The sequence below is a fragment of the Eumetopias jubatus genome, unplaced genomic scaffold (assembly GCF_037043125.1).
Source record: "Eumetopias jubatus isolate StellerSeaLion01/CBP00866 unplaced genomic scaffold, mEumJub1_p1.0 scaffold_6, whole genome shotgun sequence".
Lineage (NCBI taxonomy): Eukaryota > Metazoa > Chordata > Mammalia > Carnivora > Otariidae > Eumetopias > Eumetopias jubatus.
The window spans coordinates 115,647,008-115,664,366 of NW_028274812.1; the positions used below are offsets into that span (position 1 = coordinate 115,647,008).

General features: G+C 51.8%; 1 protein-coding gene across 2 annotated transcripts in view; it reads left to right on the plus strand.

The window, feature by feature from the left end:
- The window catches only part of CPNE5 (copine 5), an 87,407-nt gene that overhangs the window by 44,052 nt on the left and 25,996 nt on the right, over nt 1-17,359 (plus strand). For both annotated transcript variants that reach the window (XM_088024367.1, XM_028120667.1), the window contains 2 exons: nt 9,984-10,087; nt 14,704-14,808. In XM_088024367.1, the coding sequence (XP_087880493.1) occupies nt 9,984-10,087; nt 14,704-14,808 (209 nt within the window). The remainder of the gene's footprint in view (nt 1-9,983; nt 10,088-14,703; nt 14,809-17,359) is intronic.

A 17,359-nucleotide genomic window follows, 5' to 3' on the forward strand; every position in this document is an offset into this window, starting at 1 on the left:
AAGCTAAGCCATCTGTTCAAAGACAGTAAGTCGTAGAGTCATGGTTCTAAACCAGGTCAACCCGATTCTAAAACCTTCTAAAATCGGGGCTCAACCGGATTCTAAAACCTTCTAAAACCGGGGCTCATGCCCAGGCCTGCATGCCTCTTAGGTTAATTAGGAGCCTCAGGTAGGAGTGGGTGGGTGCTGGGGAGAGAAGGACGAGGTAGCCAGAGTATGAACACAGGACCAAGCCTAGGGGAACCTGGGAACCCAAATTCACATGGGGCTCAGGTAAGAGAGCCTCGGAGGGAGGGAGGAGGAGAAACAAGATTTTCTGACCTTCCTGGGAAGTCAGTGCAGCGATGGTTATTTGTTAGCTATAAGTACTTGCCATATTAGAAAATAAAGTCAGTATATTAAAAGTATATATATTAATTCACTTAAAAATAACAACAGGATCCATTGTTATCCACCAACATTTGGATAACATCCAAATGTTATCCATTACAGGATAACATAAATAACAACTTTTTTGAAAAATAACTGTATTTTCCAAAACAAAAGTCGTTTAGTGAGAAGAGTTGCCCTTGTTTTGCAAGGCCTTGTTTTTGCACATTTCCTTAATGTCAGGCTGAACGGAAGAGTCTCATATCTGCTTCTGCAGTCAATCTATTGTGATATCACTGTTGAGTAACTTCTAGAAAACTCCATGTCTTATTGACATTATTACGAAAAGAGCTTTGGCCTCACGGACCCTTGAGGGTCCCTGGTCCATGCTTTGAGAGCTGCTGCTATGGGAGTATAAATTGTTAGCCAAGATTAATTGAGCAATTATGCTGAGCCACACATTGTCCTTAAGGGTTTACACGCGTCGGCTGATTTATCCGTATTATTATAATATATGATGTAAGGCTGTAGGTAGTATGAAGTATTATCGTATCTGATATCTTATGGTTTTTATTTTATGGGGAGGTTAAATGACCGGCCCAAGGTCACATAGCCACTGGGTAGAAGAGATTTGAAACCAGGCAGTCTGGTTCTAGTGCCAGGGTCTTTAACTGCCAGGCGGTGGGGTCCCCAACTCGGGGGCTGCCAGTGGGAGAATAAGACACAGAATTGCAGTATGGCGATGACCACATCAGCTTATACACAAGTACTCATTCTCTGGCTTCTCTGTTTACCTAGGTGGGTCTGGAGGAACTTGACAGCAGGGCTGAGGGCTTGGTGCGCGGTAGGCGCTCCGGGAGATCTCTCAGGAATCTGTGACTGAACGATTGACCAAATGTTTAGCAGCAGCAGATGATAATGGAAACTCTTACAAGTGTATATGCTGACCATCCAGAAGTTCCTGGGGTTCAGACAAGGGAGAGAGAACCCAGCTGACATTATGGTAGAGCTATTTAAGCTCCCTGAGCCTCAGTGTCTCCACCTGTATGTTGGGGCTGATAGGGGTGCCTTGTGGTGAGGATCGGAGAAGTTCGTGGAGGTGGCTGGGCCAACAGGTGCCTGGGGAAAGATGGAATCTGCATTCCTTGAAGCCTAACGTGGGGTTGCTCCCCCGGCTTCTAGCTCAGCTAGTGACCTCCTCCCTAGTTGCTAATTAAATCGGGTAATAGAAGCTAACGTGCTTAGGGAATTCTAAAGCTCCCAGACAATGCTGGGTGCTCTCCTTGGTCTGGTTTTCCGGGATTGGCAAAACAGTCCGTGTTTAGTATTTATTACGCGTCCCCCCCCCCCCCCGCTCCTTCCCCATCCCGCCTCCCCCTCCTTCATCCAGGGGTGGTAGCGGGTTTTCCTTGATCTAAGCTGTTCCAAGGCAAGGAGGTGGGGGCTGGGCTCCCTTCCTTCCTCTTGAAATTGTCAGCTCCTTTTCTTTTGGGGCGTCTTTGGCTGCGTTCTGTCTTTCTCTAGAATACTTACAAGGAAAAGAGACTAATTCCCAGCATCTGGCTGAATGAAAATAATTACATCTGAACTGCTTTGCTTCTGTGTTCCAGCTCTGCATTCAGTGGGAGGATCAAAGGAAGAGGGTGGAGTCTGGGGGGTGTTGTTTTTTTTTCCCCCCTTACCAGAGCAGGGCTTTCTGCTCAAGTGAATGCATTCTGCCTAAGTAGACAAACCCTCCCTCCATCCACAGTGTGGGCGGTTGGGGACGAGCGAAGGACCGGAGTGGACTCCGGTGGGTCGCCAGCACGCTTCGATAGGTTATGCAAAAAGCCTTGCTCATCGAGATTTTAAATACCAAGAAAGTTGCAACAATCAGAATTTGATCCAAAATATTATTCAGTGATACTTGATGTTGACGATGATGAGCTTAAGCTCCTGAAGGGCCTCTGAGTCATCAAAGATTTAATTATGTTCAGCCTAAAACCGTCATTATTCCCTGTCATACTGACCAACATTTGCATAGTCCGCACAGTTGACCTGAGCCCCTCATGTTCACAGTCTATTTGATCCTCACCGCAGGGCCGGGAGGTGGGGAGGGGTGAGTGCCCCCAGACCACAGATGCAGAGAGGTTGAAGTGCCAGCCTCAGATGGCTGAGCTGTGGACTCCTAATCCTCAGAGAGTCCTTCCCTCACCCGCAGTGAAGCCATAAGCTTTACGGTGCATGGAAGAGCCGCGGGCTTTGTGATCTTTGTGGGGCCAGGAACCTTCACCGGCCGTGGTGAGTGGCTGGGCTTCTAGAGAGTTCCTGGCCAGATAGTGCATCTTCACTGCCTCCCAGTCAGGTTCCTATATACACTGGCAAGAAGGTAGCTCACCTCTCACAAGCCAGGGGAGTCAAAGCTTTTCACTTGTAGCTGCCCCAGGGCCCCACCCCCCACCCCTCAGCTATCACCAGCTTGCTCATGTGTTCATTCATTTGTTTTAGCAAATATGTCTTGGCTCAGTTCTTGACCCCCCTCCCAGAGTTTCCAATTTAGTGTGAGAGACAGAAATGCCAACCAGCAATCACGGTACAGCAGGGGTCCTTAACTTCATCAGACCCATTGCCTCTTTTTTTAATAACAAGTAAATTTTATAGCACTCTTTACTATCCTGAAGGAAAATCCATGGATAATACCATAGAAGAGGCCCAAATACCTACAGGTGAAGGAATAAGCCCTTGCGGCTACCTGGAAGAAGATGGGTCCAGGCAAAGAGAACAGCTGTGCAAAGGCCCTGGGGCAAGGAGATAGTGATGAGTGACACTGGAGAGGTGAGAGAGTGGGTGGGGGTGGGAGGCTAGATGGCGCGGGACCTTGTAGCGGGCCTGCTTAACGGGTTTGAATCTTGATAAAGTCAGAACTCTCACTGTTCTCAGGACAGACATCAGGGAGACCCCAGTGTTTCCATGTGGGAGCCTAGGGAAGAGTCCTGGGAGAAAGGGAGAAAGATAAGGAGAAAGAGGTAAGGTAAAGCAGGGGGAAGCAGTGAAGCTTTTCTGAGGCTCAGAAGCATGCAGGTTGGTATTTGGGAAAGATGTGTGTTGTGGCTAGCACAGACGCGTGATCCACGACCAGCAGTCACACAGCACCCTTTTACAAGTTAGTTTGTAATTTTTTTTTTTTTTTGGTCTTAGAAATCATCCCTCTGGTTTAAAAAAAAAACAACAAAAAAGGAAAAAAAACAAAACAAAACATTTTTTCCTGATGCTAAAAGATAACATGTTCATAGTGGACATGACAGAAAATACAAAGAGATAATCATTGTTCACATTTTGGTGCATTTGCTGCATTTCCTCCTTCCTTCTAGGTGTTTCTGTGTATAGTTTTTTCCTTCTAATTAGTAGAATGTGGTATCCAGATTTATATTCCCCTGTCATTAGATATTCTTTGAAAACGTATTTAATAGCGATATATTATGCCTCCATTATATGGATGGCCATAATTTATTAAATCTATTCTCTTATAGGAAACAGTATTACTCACACTGCTGTGAATATCTCCTCCTAACCAAATCATTCCATTTTTCTTTTGAACTTTAGCTGATGGATTTTGGTTAGTATTCCAGACACATAGGCTCCATGCGTGGGAGGGAAAATGGTCAATCTGGGGTTTTCAGCGTCTGAATGACCAAATCAACAGATGCACAGCTGATGAGATTGTTTGAGAAGTCAGTCATTAAGACGGCAGAGAAAACCCAGCTTGACCCCCACATGGTTATTACGGTCAATGTGTAGTGACAGGCCCGATCTCCTAGACCAACTGCTACACCCACCATCTGTGTTCGAATCAGCTCTAACCTATGGGGTCTTCGTGGATATCCCAAAACGCCTGCATCCCAGGCCCCCTGCTTCTGAAGTCTTATCCTGGTGAGCTGGGGCTCTGGGCCCTTCTGTGAATGTGGGAGCCCTCCCAGAGGTTACAGCTCACAGAATCACTCTCGACTCTGGGTTGTGTTCCCTCCTGCTGGCATGCTGAATTCAGAGTTGTGGCTAATGATTCTTTATCTTTTTAATTGATATCTTTTTTTCCACAAACTTTGAAGAGAAGCCAATAAATGTCATCATCATGGTTCCATCATCTACTGAAAAGTTCTTTTTAGGGTGTAGCGTGTGAGCAGGAGGGCAAAGTGGTTAAGAACTTGGGCTCTGGATCCAGACCAAATGCCATTGCTTACTAGCTATGTGACTCTGGGCAAGTTACTTGACTTTTCTGTGCCTCCGTTTCTTCATTTGTAAAATGGCTTTATTTGAATTGTGAATGGTTTATTTGTCATGGGTTTTTGCATTGATTTTGATTTTTCAAGGTGTCACATTAAAATCTTGATTTTGATGACTGGGCTTTTGGGCACCTTCTAAATTTTAAGGCACTTACCTTACTCTTACTCTGATCCTGGAGCATGCCAGCAAGACCCACCCAGCTTCGGTTCTCCCTTCCTGGGTGTTGCTACCCTCTCCTGGTCTTCAGCCCACCTGCTGCCCTCTGGGCCTGAACTCTGACCTCCTGGGTCAGGGAGGGCTAATGCTCTGGAGTGAAAGGCTGTTTGCTATAGTCTCCCCAGCAGCCTGATTAACATGCGGAAAGATGCAAATTGAGGCAATCCTGCTGTTTTAGAAGAACTTAATATGTTTTCTAAAAAGATAGGGCAAAAAGGCAGAAATTGCTGGAAATTATATATTGCAGGAGTTGTTTATCTTCTCCACAGTTGATCCCAGAGATGCTTCTGGTTTGGGAAGAGCATTTCACGTGCACAGAGAGCCCCACCCTCCAGCTGAGGCTTCAAACAGCGGGACCTCTTACTTAGCCAGGATTGACTGCTTCCTAATCCTGCTGGCCCAGTCCATCTGTTGCCACTCCCCAGACTCTTCCTGGGGTCCAGTCACGAACCTACATTTAAGGGGAGCGGTCAAAGCCTTGTCTGTGTGATATGACTATTGACATAACTCAGAGCCACCTTCAAAAGCACAGTCCCCGGGAGGGAGGTGGAGGGATGGGGTAACTGGGTGATGGGCATTAAGGAGGGCACATGATGGAATGAGCACTGGGTGTTCTACGCAACTGATGAATTGCTGAACTCTACCTCTGAAACTAATAATACACTCTATGCTCATTAATTGCATTTAATTAAAATAAAAATTAAAAAAAAAGCACAGTCCCCAGACGGCTGCGGTGCCTTGTCTCAAGGACTCCCCAAGGGGTGCGCACCCATGAGGGAAGAAGCTTGCCTTGGTCACAGCCTAGAAGTCTTACTGCAGGTCTCTTTTATCCCCATGGATTCAACAGTGGCACAACAGTACTGATGATCGCAAAGCTCTTTTGGTGAATGTTTCTGGGTCTAGATTGTGTTAGGGAGAGCAGATCAGGTTGAGCGGCAGAATAAGCTGCTAGCAGCGCCTCAAGGATTTGCCATCAGCGGGAATGAGGTGTGGCTCACTGGAGGATTTTTCCAGTTAGCTGAATTTCAGAGCCAGGCTTTTTTTTTTCCCCCTGTAATTTTAACTAGTTTGCACGGAGGAGGCCTTTCTAAAATGGATTTCACACTTCTCTGACTCCTCAAACTGAGGCTACAGAACATAATTAAACTTATCGGGATGATTTGGGGTCATCATTTGGAATCTCAGTTATTAAGCTTTGGAGCCAGACTGTCTTGTTCCAATCCCAGCTTCTCCTCCTAATAGCTGTGTGGCTTCGGGCAAGAGTGTTAACCTCTCTGGGCCTCAGTTTCCCCATCTTTAAAATGGGAATAATAATAGTTCCTACCTCTTGGGGTTGGTGAGAGGATTAAAGGAACTGATAGGCATAAAAATATCTGCTTGGCACAGATTAGGTAGAGCCCTATTCTACTGCCATTTTCATAGGTAGACACCAGTTAAACACTGGCGGTTGCATAGGGTTCAGCCCAAGAGTAGGTGGCGCTCCACAAGAGTTGGCTCCCATTCTTACAGCTGGGGCTCCATGCTCTGCACTGTGGACCGGTGCTTAACAAAGGCCCTTCGCTTTACTCTTCAGGATGGGGTCTCAGGGGCCCATTCCTACTCCATTTTTCCAGAAGAGAACACCCAGGCTTAGGTGACATCGCTTGCAACAGGCTGCTCAGCGGATAGGTGGCAGAAGTGCAGCTCCAAACACGTGGCCTTGGCTGAATGGTCCTGGGCGTAATGATCTGTTACGTTCTGCTTCCCTTCCTGATCTTGCAGGGCTTTGAGGGGTTCTCCTAGGAAGCGACAGTAAGAGCTTCTGCCCCTGGATTTTGTGGCATCGGTTTTGGTTGTTTCAATATATGTGTGTATTTTATAGTCAACCAGTGCAGGTTGTTGTGTGTGGCCTGCCTGAGTTCATTCAGGTGACCTCCAGATGGATGGGGTCACATTTGGAGTTCCAACCAAGCAGTATCCTGGGGAAGCTGGAGGGGGTCTGGACTCCCGGACTGTCCCCTGAGTGCCAGCCTCCCCAGTGTCGTCCCTGTCCCCTTATGCTCCCAGTGCCATCGGCATGGAAGCCTAAATTGCCTGGCATTAAAGGACAGTGTCATCGGCCTGCCCAGCAGGTCACTTGACGGAGAAGGAAACTGAGGCTGAGAGCCCAGAACTCAGGGAGCCTTGCTGGGCTATCCCCCCTTGCTGTCCTCAGCAGAGTCTGAAGGTCAGTGTTTTCTGGTGCCACAGCCCGCTGCCCCTGTGGGGAGGAGCGAGGGCCAGCTTGGTGGGCCTATGAGTGGTGCGGTCCTATAGGGCCTATGCTCGGTTTAATGCCCTGCTGTCACGTTTCCCCTTTCCCATGGGCCTCACCAATTCTATAGCCAGCACTGGGAGGAAGCCACCTGGTCCTAGGCCTCCTCCTTTTTCTGGGCCAAGGGATAGAGCTCCCCAGGGAGACATTTAAAATGCTCCCTCCCTCCAACATGGGATGGGATTGGAACTTTCTACTGTGGAGATACAGTGACTGCAGGGAGCGGGCTTAGAAGGTGAGAGATCTTTCTGGGAGGCTGAGGGAGAAAGCCCCGCCTGGGTGACCCTCTATGTGACCTTGGGCATATGACAGGATTTAAAAGCCTCGGTTTCCTCATCTGTAAAACGGAGAGAGTAGCAGAGTTACTTCATATGGTTGTTATGCGGATTCAGTGAAATAATGTGCGTAAACAGAAGGCTTCACATAGTGACTTGCATGTAGTAAGTGCTCCATAAGTCGGCTGGTCTCTTATTCCAGGTCTGATGTCCTAGGTTTCTCTGGAGGCTCTAGGATTCCTGGGGCTCCTAGGCCTTGCGAGCCCCCAGTCCAGCTCCTTCTTCTTCTCGCGTAGGCCACGAAGAAAGACATGATGAAAGTTGTCATTACCTGGGCCCCTCTGTGTGCGGGCCGCTGTGCCTCAGCCCTGCCCCTCCTCAGGGGCACTTGAGTGGGCACTTCCGGCCCAGGTTAACCAGAGGCCAGCCCCTTCTCGTCCATACCTGCCCCGGAGTCCGTCCAGAGAAACCAGGGAAGGGGGCCTCCCGAACTGGATTGCGCTCTCTTTCTCAGGGAGTGGAGTGGTGTGCCAGAAGGGACGTGACTTTGAAATCAGTTCATTCGTGTTGAATTGCCACTCTACCAGTTATCAGCTGGTGATCTTGGGCAGGTTAGCTGCTTCTACTCCCTGCTCCCTCATTTATAAAAAAAGCAACAAAGGATTACTTCAAGGGCTAAAGGTGATAAGGAGATCAGTGACTTGGCCATACATACGGTATCTAATAAATGTGTGTTGAAGGAACGAATGAGTGAAGGGAAGGATGCTCTGTGTTTGCTATTGTCAGATGTCCTTGAGGGAAGGCATTTGAGGGGGTGGGGGTGGGGCAGGGACAGAGGCCACACACATTGTGTGTACAGGGAGGGGCAAGTGTGCAAATACCTTGCACGTACAAGGCACCTGGTGTGCGCTATACAATGTTTCCAGCACTATTGTCATATTGACTCATTTCAACCTCACAACAAGCCTATGAAGTAGGCCGCTGGTACCCAATTTTACAGATGAGAAAACTGAGGCCAGAGAGGGTGGACAACTTGCTCTAGGTCACACAGCTAGAAAGGGATGGAGCTGAAGCAGGCAGCCTGGCTCCAGCAACCATATTCTTCCCCCCCCCCCCCCCGCAGCAATCATATTCTTAACCATCATACCATACCCACTCCCAAACCTTTGACCATGTCCTTCAAACATGCGGGAGGGTGCCTTTTCATCTCTGCCACTATTTTGGTCCTCACAGGCCTGTAGGACACTGACCTCACGAGATGGTCTTCCCCAATGAGAGGAAGGGGGCAGTGAGAGAGCTAGGTGACTTCCTGACAGGCCCTGGCCCTGAAGGGCAAGCCAGGCCCCAGGGACTAGACAACAAAGCTCTGAGCTCTGGCCACCTGGCAGCTGATTTGTCAGGATGCAGACCTTTCGGGTTGAAGAGGCCACGTGGGGATGGATGAAGAGGAGGACATGGGGGCATTTCTGCCCAGTGTGCTGTCAGCTGCCACAAACTGAGGAACTGGGGGCCGTGTGAGGGGAGGGGCCCAGCAATCCTCACCAGGGCCTGGCTACCTTCTTTGGGCTCTTGGGCCGAGTGTTGTGTTAGCTGGGGCCGTCAGCTCGTCATGGAGTCAGATCCCAGGGCTCTGCCTGGTGAACTTGGGGGAGTTGCTCCCTGCTTTGAGCCTTAGGCTCCTCAGCTGTAAAATGGGCCGTACCTACCTTAGAGAGTTGGTGGGCCTCTCACGGCTTAGTGGGTGTGAAAGTGATGTCTCATTTTTTTTTTTTAAAGATGTATTTATTTGAGAGAGAGAGAGAGCAAGGGGAGGAGCAGAGGGAGAGGGAGAATCCCAAGTAGACTCCCCACTCAGCGCAGGGGCTCAATCCCATGACCCTGAGATCATGACCTGAGGTGAAAGTAAGAGTTGGGCGCTTAACCGACTGTGCCACCCAGGAGCCCCAGTGATGTTTCATCTTGACAGTCTTCTTGGAACCACCCAGTGTGTGAGGGGATGAGGTGCTGTGGACAGAGCGAGGGCTCTGAGGTTGGCAGACCAAGCTCAGAGTAGCCTTGGGTGAGTCGCTTCACCTCTCTGAGCCACGGGGTAAAACAGTAATGGACTCACGCACATCAACACTGATGTACCTGCACTCTGCCAAGTGCTTTGCCTTTAGTCCTTGCAATAGCCCTTTGAGGTGGGTGCCGTGATCAGCCTTGTGTTACAGAGGGGAAACTGAGGCTCCAAGGGGTTGCCTCCCTTGTCTGAGGTTACACAGCTAGAAAGTGGCAGAGCCAGAATTCAAACTGGGGCAGCTGGCTCCAGAATCCACCCCCCACCCTGCCCCATACTGCTCCATCAGACCTGCCCAGTGGGGTTGTTTGAAGATGAAATGAGAACCCCCCAGTATTAGCCCAGGGCCTGGCCCTTGGTTGGTGCAGGGCAAATGTAACATGCTGTCTTTTAACCAGCTTGGTGCTCAGAATCCTCCTGTTTTCCAGGGTCTTGGGGCTGTGTTTCCATGGGGATTGGGGCACCCTCCAGCCGTCTCCTGCCTCACACCCCTGTTCTCCCTCCTTCCCACCAGGATGTAGCCACAATGCAGTTCTGTGCCAACAAGCTGGACAAAAAGGATTTCTTTGGGAAGTCCGACCCCTTCTTGGTGTTCTACAGAAGCAATGAGGATGGAACGTAAGTCCCCTGACAGCACTTCACTCCCTTTCCAGCATCAGGGATGGAGGGGTGTGGTGACCTTTCAGGCAGGGGGGGCTTGGACCCGCCTCTTCCCAGTGCTGCCTGAGCCTGCTGCTCACAATAGAAGCCGGGGCTCCTGGGTAGTGCCCTGACACGCGGTTGGGACCGGTGGGGGGTAGGGGCAGCTCCCAAGCCAGCAGTGCCATTCTGAGGGTCTCAGCAATGGTGGGTGCTAGGTATGTTGGAGGTGAGGGGAGTGGGCGAAAGCAGGGCTAGGGTGGGAACGAGGGGTTCCTCCGAATAGCCCCTTCCTTCTTCCACACAAATCAGCACATTTCTCGAGCCCACCCCTCCTCCACCCGCAGCCCTCTGAACACCCCACTACCACACGTGCTCCCCACCCAACTACCACACGCCCAGCATGGCAAATCCGGACCCTGTTACCAGGCCAGTCCCACACCTTGCCATAGGCTTCATTCAAAACCGCACGCGTCTTTAAAGCCCCCATTTCCTCCTCTCCTCTCCCTAATCTGGAAGCCACCCACAGTATGACGGAAACACACACAACACGTCGGCAAATGTAGGTCAGCCATGCACACAGATGCATAGATTCTAGGTTGAGGGTCTGGGGACCTCGGTCCACCCCACTGGCTTGCTGTGTGACCTGGGGCAAGTTATGCCCCCTCTCTGGGCCTGTTTTCTCATCAGGAAAATGAACGAGTTGGATTAGGCGGTCTCCACGGTCTCTTTAAGCAGCACAGCTGTGGGAAGCTGTGGCCACTTTGAGCTGGGATGCTGCAGAACCGGGAAGCGATGGGGTCAGGGAGGTTAATTAGAGAAACACGGCTGGAGAAGGGGAACTTGGAAGCAGGTTTGGAAGGAGAGGGAGAAAATGGGTCCATGGGGGAAGAGCAGGTGAATAACAGGCTAGAGAAAAGGGGAGTGCAAAGCAGGTGTGTCCGGAGCGGAGGGCGGAAAGGCTTCCTCCAAGTTCCCCTTGATTCTGGAACTCTGGGTGTGTGTGTGTGTGTGTTGGGGGGGGAGGGAGGAGCAGGGAGGAGGTGTGTTTCACAAGGAAAACCGATTTTAAAACCTGAACGAACAAAACAAGGGAAATTAGGTGTGATCATTTGAATAACAAAAGGAGTCTGTCTCACCAAAGGACTCCCAGCAGGCTTTCTTTAAATAATTCTTGTTGACTTTGACTTGATTTGAGGGAGGGAGGGAAAGGGCCGAGTGATGTTCCGGGCGCCCATGGGAATGTCCACACAGGTCTCCTCCAGAGAGGCGATGCCTGGTCAGGCCAGGTTTGTCTTGGAGGTGAAGGCCAGCTGGCCAGGAGAGAGGAATTTGGGGGTGGGAGCAGGGGAGGGCTGTGTTGCAAAGTATTTGCCAGTGATTGTTCTAGCAGAGCCTGTGTAGGATGGGTGCCGAGGGGGCAGGGAAGAGGGAGAGACTCGTGACTGACACCGTGAACAGGTGGGAGGTGCTGAGCGCAGGCGAGCCTCAGAGCCTCGCCGGGGAAATGCAGGGAGGAAGTGGGGAGGGGAGGACGCCAGCAAAAGGACAGTGAGCAGACCTCACTAGGCAGGACCGGGGTGGCCCCGGTAGTGGAGCTGTGGGCAACCCAGAGTGTTAAAAATGGCAAAGGAGCTGTCAGATGGGGGAGGCGATGGGAGTTTATTTGGGGATGAGTTTCACTTGAAGCACGGGCTGGATCTCTCCAGGAGGGGTCACCAAGGGCAGCTGGAGAAACCCACCAGAGGCCCCCAAAGGATGGGCCAGTCTGTGGGCACAGGTCAGAGGCTGACCTGGTGGAGGCAGGGTGGTTACCCAGAGTTTGAGGAGAGATGAGTAGGTTTGGGAGACATCCCCAGTTAGGAAGAGGTCAGGAGGAAGGTCGATGATGGAACCCAGGGAGTGGAATGTCCTGGAGGGAAAGGGGAGGAAGCATCTTCAGAGCACGCACTGTCCTGCTGGCCCTGTACCTACTTTGTCTTCTTCAGTCCCAGTCACTCCTCTGGGAGTAAGAATGTGGCAGAGGGCTCCGCTGGGCTGCCTACTGTGTACCTTTAGGCAAGTCTCTTAACCCAATGGAACTTTCTGGAATGATGGAAATGTTCTGTGTCTCGCCGTCCAGTACAGTCGCCACTAGCTACATGTAGCTGTTGAGTCTGTGAAGCGGGGCTCGTGTGACTGAGGAGCTTAATTTTTAATTTAATTTAGAGTAATTTAAAGGTAAATAGCCCCATGTGGCTAGAAGCTACCATATTGGATAGTGCCCCTATAACCTCCCCAACTCAGGTGCTTAGTATGTGCAGTGAGGATAATCCTACCACCTCCCTCTCAGCGTTGCTGTGAGGACCAAATGAGTTCATATATGTCATTAGAACAGGGCCTGGTTCCCCGCCCCCCCGCGCCCCATTTTACAATGAAGGGGAAGCTTAGAGAAAGTCACTTGCCCAGGGCTACACAGCTGGCGGGAGGGGCCCTGGGGCTGTAGCCTCACCAGTCCAACTCATGTTCTCCCACACCACCCTCCCTGAGCGGGAGTCGGGGTGAATTGATTGGAGCCATGAGATGCCTGCAGGGACCATTTCCACTCAAGGAAGGGCCCGGCCCCACGGCAAGTGCAGCAGGAAGTCGAGGGGTCTGTGGATTTGGGGATGAGGGGCTTGGGGGACCTTAAAGAAAGCAGCTTCAGACCCAGAGTCTGAAAGCAGAAACAGGACTACACAGGGCCCAGGGAGAAGCACGGAGGGAGGCAATCGGGCTAATAGCTCAGAAGACCCAGTCAAGAAACTGGTTGGCAAGGAAGAGACAGAGAAGTCGGTGGGTCCAAAGAGATGGAGGGGCTGGGAGGGTCCCCCAGCAGGTGGGTGTAACTGTTCCAGGTAGAAGGTCTCTGGAGCCCGGGCCCAGCTTCTGCACAGGCAGGCAGACTCCCTCCCTTCGAAGCCCAGGGGCTGCTCCTGATTCTTCCCCCCGCCCCGCCACGCCCCTCTCCCCAACCCTTTCCTCTTCCTGCCTTACCTGCCTGCCCCAACTTGGGCAGCCGTGGCCCCCTCCTGGCCCCATTCTCCATTCCTGTCCTCGTCACCAGCTCCGGGGTGTGTGGGGAGGTCTCCCGCATGTATCTCCACACGCCCGTGGGCGGGCGAGAAGGAGCAGAGAAGAGAAACGCTGAGCCGCGGTGACAGGAATGACATTTTGACTTGAAAATTGCCAGAGAAGAAATGGCAGAGGCTGTGTGGGCACGGGCGGGGCCCAGGCACTTTCCGGGGTGACCTTTCCAGGCTGGGAGGTGGCTGGGGCGGGGGAAGGCTGGGAAATCTCAGGGGGACAGCCTCTGCCCCCAGGTTGGCTCTGGCTCCTGGCCACCCCTCCGTGTTGGCAGGGCAGGCTGCCGGGACGGGGCCAGCAGGCATGGCATGGGGAGTGGGCAGGGACGCTGGATGGGAGCCCAGCGGGGTAAGCTAGTTTGCAAAGCAGGCTTGGTGGATTCAGACTGGGAGAGCCCAGAGTGTCTTAGAGATTGTCTAAGCCAGGGCCTCACTTTCACTGCCTTTAATGCCCGTGAAAGCTGTGGAAACTCTCCTCTGAGACCTACATCTATTCATTAGTTCCAAAAAAAAAAAAAAAAATATTTAGTGAATGCTTACTCAGTGCCAGGCACTGGTCTGGGCACCAGAGATATACCAGTGATCAAGGAAGACCAAACCCTTGCCTTTACGGAGCTTGCATTTTAGTGACAAAGCATAAAGTAAATAAGGAGAAACATTGTCAAAACATAACAGGTAAAGTAGAAAAAAAGCATGGGAGGGGACCAGGGGTTATAAATTTTATATCAGGGCAGGTGCTTTTGTCAGACGGGTGACATTTGAGTAAAGACCTGAAGGAAGTGAGGAGATGAGCCATGAACATGGAAATCTGGGGAGACAATGCTTCAGGCAGGGGAACAGCAAGCATATGAAAGTCACCCACCCAAGTTCACCCCGATTTCAGGGGTTCACAAACCCTAAATCCCATTCACAGATCCTTCCATGGGTCTCAGATGAAGAACATCTGACAGCAGCCAACTCCCTGAGTTTACGGGGCAGGGATGGGCTTGCTCAAGGTCACAGAGGCTGGCTTGCTCAAGGTCACACAGAGAGGTGGGGAGGGGGGCAGAACCCATTATCTCCTGACACTCGCCACCTGCTGCTGGGAATCCTCTCTCAAGTGTCACCAAGAAATGGCCATCTATGGGGCGCCTGGGTGGCTCAGTTGGTTATGCCTCTGCCTTCAGCTCAGGTCATGATCCCGGGATCTTGGGATTGAGCCCCACTTTGGGCTCCCTGCTCAGCGGGGAGCCTGCTTCTCCCTCTGCCCCTCCCCCTGCTTGTGCGCACGCATGCTCTCTCTCTCTCTCTCTGTCTCAAATAAATAAAATCTTTTTAAAAAATGGCCATAGTTAGTGCCTGGATGCTGCTAGTGACAGGCAGCTCATCATCTCATGAAGCTCTGGCTTCCACTGTCTGGCAAGTGCAGAGATTAATCGGTTGGCCCCTCTGTTGACCTGGATTCTGCCTCCCTGGGTTCAGGCCTGACACCTTCCGTCTCTCCTTCACCAGGTTCACCATCTGCCACAAGACCGAGGTCATGAAGAACACCCTAAACCCAGTCTGGCAAACCTTCTCCATTCCTGTGAGAGCACTCTGCAATGGGGACTATGACCGGTGAGATGAGAACCTGTCCCTCCTGGGTGTGGGGTGTCGGGTGTCAGTGCGGGCTGTTCCCGGGGTGGTATGGGCGGAGCCCCTGGAGCAGTGCTGTCCCTGCCCCTCGCCCCCCTGGGCAGTGTCTGCCTCCTTCTCATAGGCCTGCCTCCCCAGCCTGCCCTGCCGCTGTCCCCCTGGTCTGGCAGCCCTCCCCTGATGCGGACCTCCCCAGGTGGGGGGGGGGTGGCGGAATGGGATGCCAAGGAGCCCGGGTGGGTGTTGGGTGTCCCCGCCTGGAGCTCCGCAGCCTTTCTCGTCATGATTTCCAGTGGAGGGGCAGGGGGAGACAGGCTGGGGGCTCTAGATGCAGGCAGAGGTAGCCACACCAACCCCAGCTCCTAGCAGATGGACCCTGGGGAGTCAGGATCCCAAGATAAATGGGGGGAGAGGGCCGGAGTACAGAAAATTCAGGAAACTTTTTTGATGTGCCGCAGCCTGCTCTGATTACATGTCGGCTCTCACCATTGTTTGAGTGTAGGTTGTTGGGTGTAGATACTGGGGACCTGGTTTCTAACCCTGGCTCTGTGACTAAAAAGCACTGTCAACCTGGGCAAGCTTTGACCTGTCTGAGCCTCAGTTTCCTTATCTGTAAAATGGGTTTTAAACGTCCACCTACCTTCAAGGGCTGCTTAGAAGCTCACATGACACAACCTACACAAGAAAGCCCTGGTGTGCATAAAATACCAAATCCCGCATTTTGTCCACAAACGTTGATTGACTTCCTACCGTGTGCCAGGCACTGCGCTAGCTCCCGGGAAATCAGCAGGACACCGAACACACAGTCTTCACCCTTCACCCAACCTTGTGGAGTTTACATTCTCGTCGGGGAGGCAGACATTAATCTGATAATCACACAAAGAAACATATAATTACATGTTGTGCTGAGTGCCGGGGAGTGGGGGGCACGTAAAATGGGTGCTGTATGATGGCGTCGGTCTGTGTGAAGTCACGAGAACCTGGCCTGCTTTCCCGGAGATCACTGTTGCCAGTGGATGAGCTGCCAGTCGGGATGGGACACTCCAGGGCTCCCTGGGGAAGCCTTGAGCGAGCTGGGCCTGCTCACAGTGGCTCCTGACTGGGTACGTGTGGCACAGTGGAGTAAGAATGACAGAGCGGATGGCCTTCAGACACCTCTGTCTCCCTCCAGGAAACCCTCAGGCCGCCCTGTTAGGTTGCTGATCCAGGAGATGAGGTGGCTCCTTTTCCGGCCTCTTTAGCGGGGACTGATCAGCCCGTCTGTTCCACAGGTGGTCACTGAGCACCTACTATGTGCTCGACGCCTCGCCTGCAGTTGTGTGGCATTCAAGGGAATTTAGCTGCGTTTCCATCTCTAGGGAGCCTCTAGTCTGACCACAGGGAGCTCAGATGTGCACACATCTGCGTTTTAGATAGCTAAATAATTGTGCGAAATGAGACTGGAGACAAAAACAGGCATTCCAGCCAAACAAAGCCTGGTTACACGTCCGGCCGGGTCCGGGGGCCTGCAGAGTGGGAGGACAGTCTGGCTGGAGCACTACCGTGTGAAGGGGGCTTGGGGAAGGCTGGGAGGTGCTGGCGGTTATTGGCTGCTGGAAGATTGATTGGGATAGCGAGAGGCGACAGGAATGGAGGGGAAATTCGAGATTGGGGGATGGGAGAGCGTAGCAGTTCAAGTCTCACGGGGTGGGAGGAATTGGGATCTCTGGCCCCACTACCCAGAGGTTGTTGGGGGTCCAGCTGACCCCTGACAACACTGCACCCTGAGAACCCAGCCTTGTCAGGGACAGTGAGGAAGGCAGCCGGGCTCAGAGGCCTGGGCTCACTGTTCAACCACCGGTGGAGGTGAGGGTAGAGCTGGTGGGGAACACCTCCAGAGACCCCCATTCTCCCCCTCGCAGGCTGAGCCCCAGACTGGTTTCCCTCCAGCATGGCCAGGCAGCTCAGGCCCTTCTCCACAGCCGGGAACAGATTGACTGTGACGTGACTGACAGTGGTGTTAATGGAGGGGCCCAGGCATGTCACGCGGCCCCTCTGCCACTGAGCTCTAGGGTGACCTATGTACCCAACAGCCACGTGGGAGGTGTAAGCGTTCGGGAGGCCCTCTCAGGGCAGCAGAGGGAGGGGTTTGTGCGGGAAAACGAAGCCACTTTTCCTCTCCCCCCGAGGTACCTCTTGAAGCTCACAAATACATTCAGTTTAATCCAGCAGCCGTGTCTTCCAAGCCAGCCTGGCACCGGGCACCATGTTGGGTTCTGTGCGCATAGTGAACATCAGACCCAAGCCTCCCTGTTAGGTTGCTCGCAGGCCAGAGTGGGAGACAGACAGGTGAATGAGAATAAGAATAAGAATAAGAATAAAAGAATTAAGAATAAGAATAAGAATAAGAATAAGAATAAGAATAAGAATAAAAGAATAAGAATAAGAATAAGAATAATAGCAAAGTTTCCTGTAGCACTTCCGTGGTAATTTATGTATATGAACTGATTTCATTCTCCCAACAATTAGTATTTCCCCTGAAAACATGCTAATA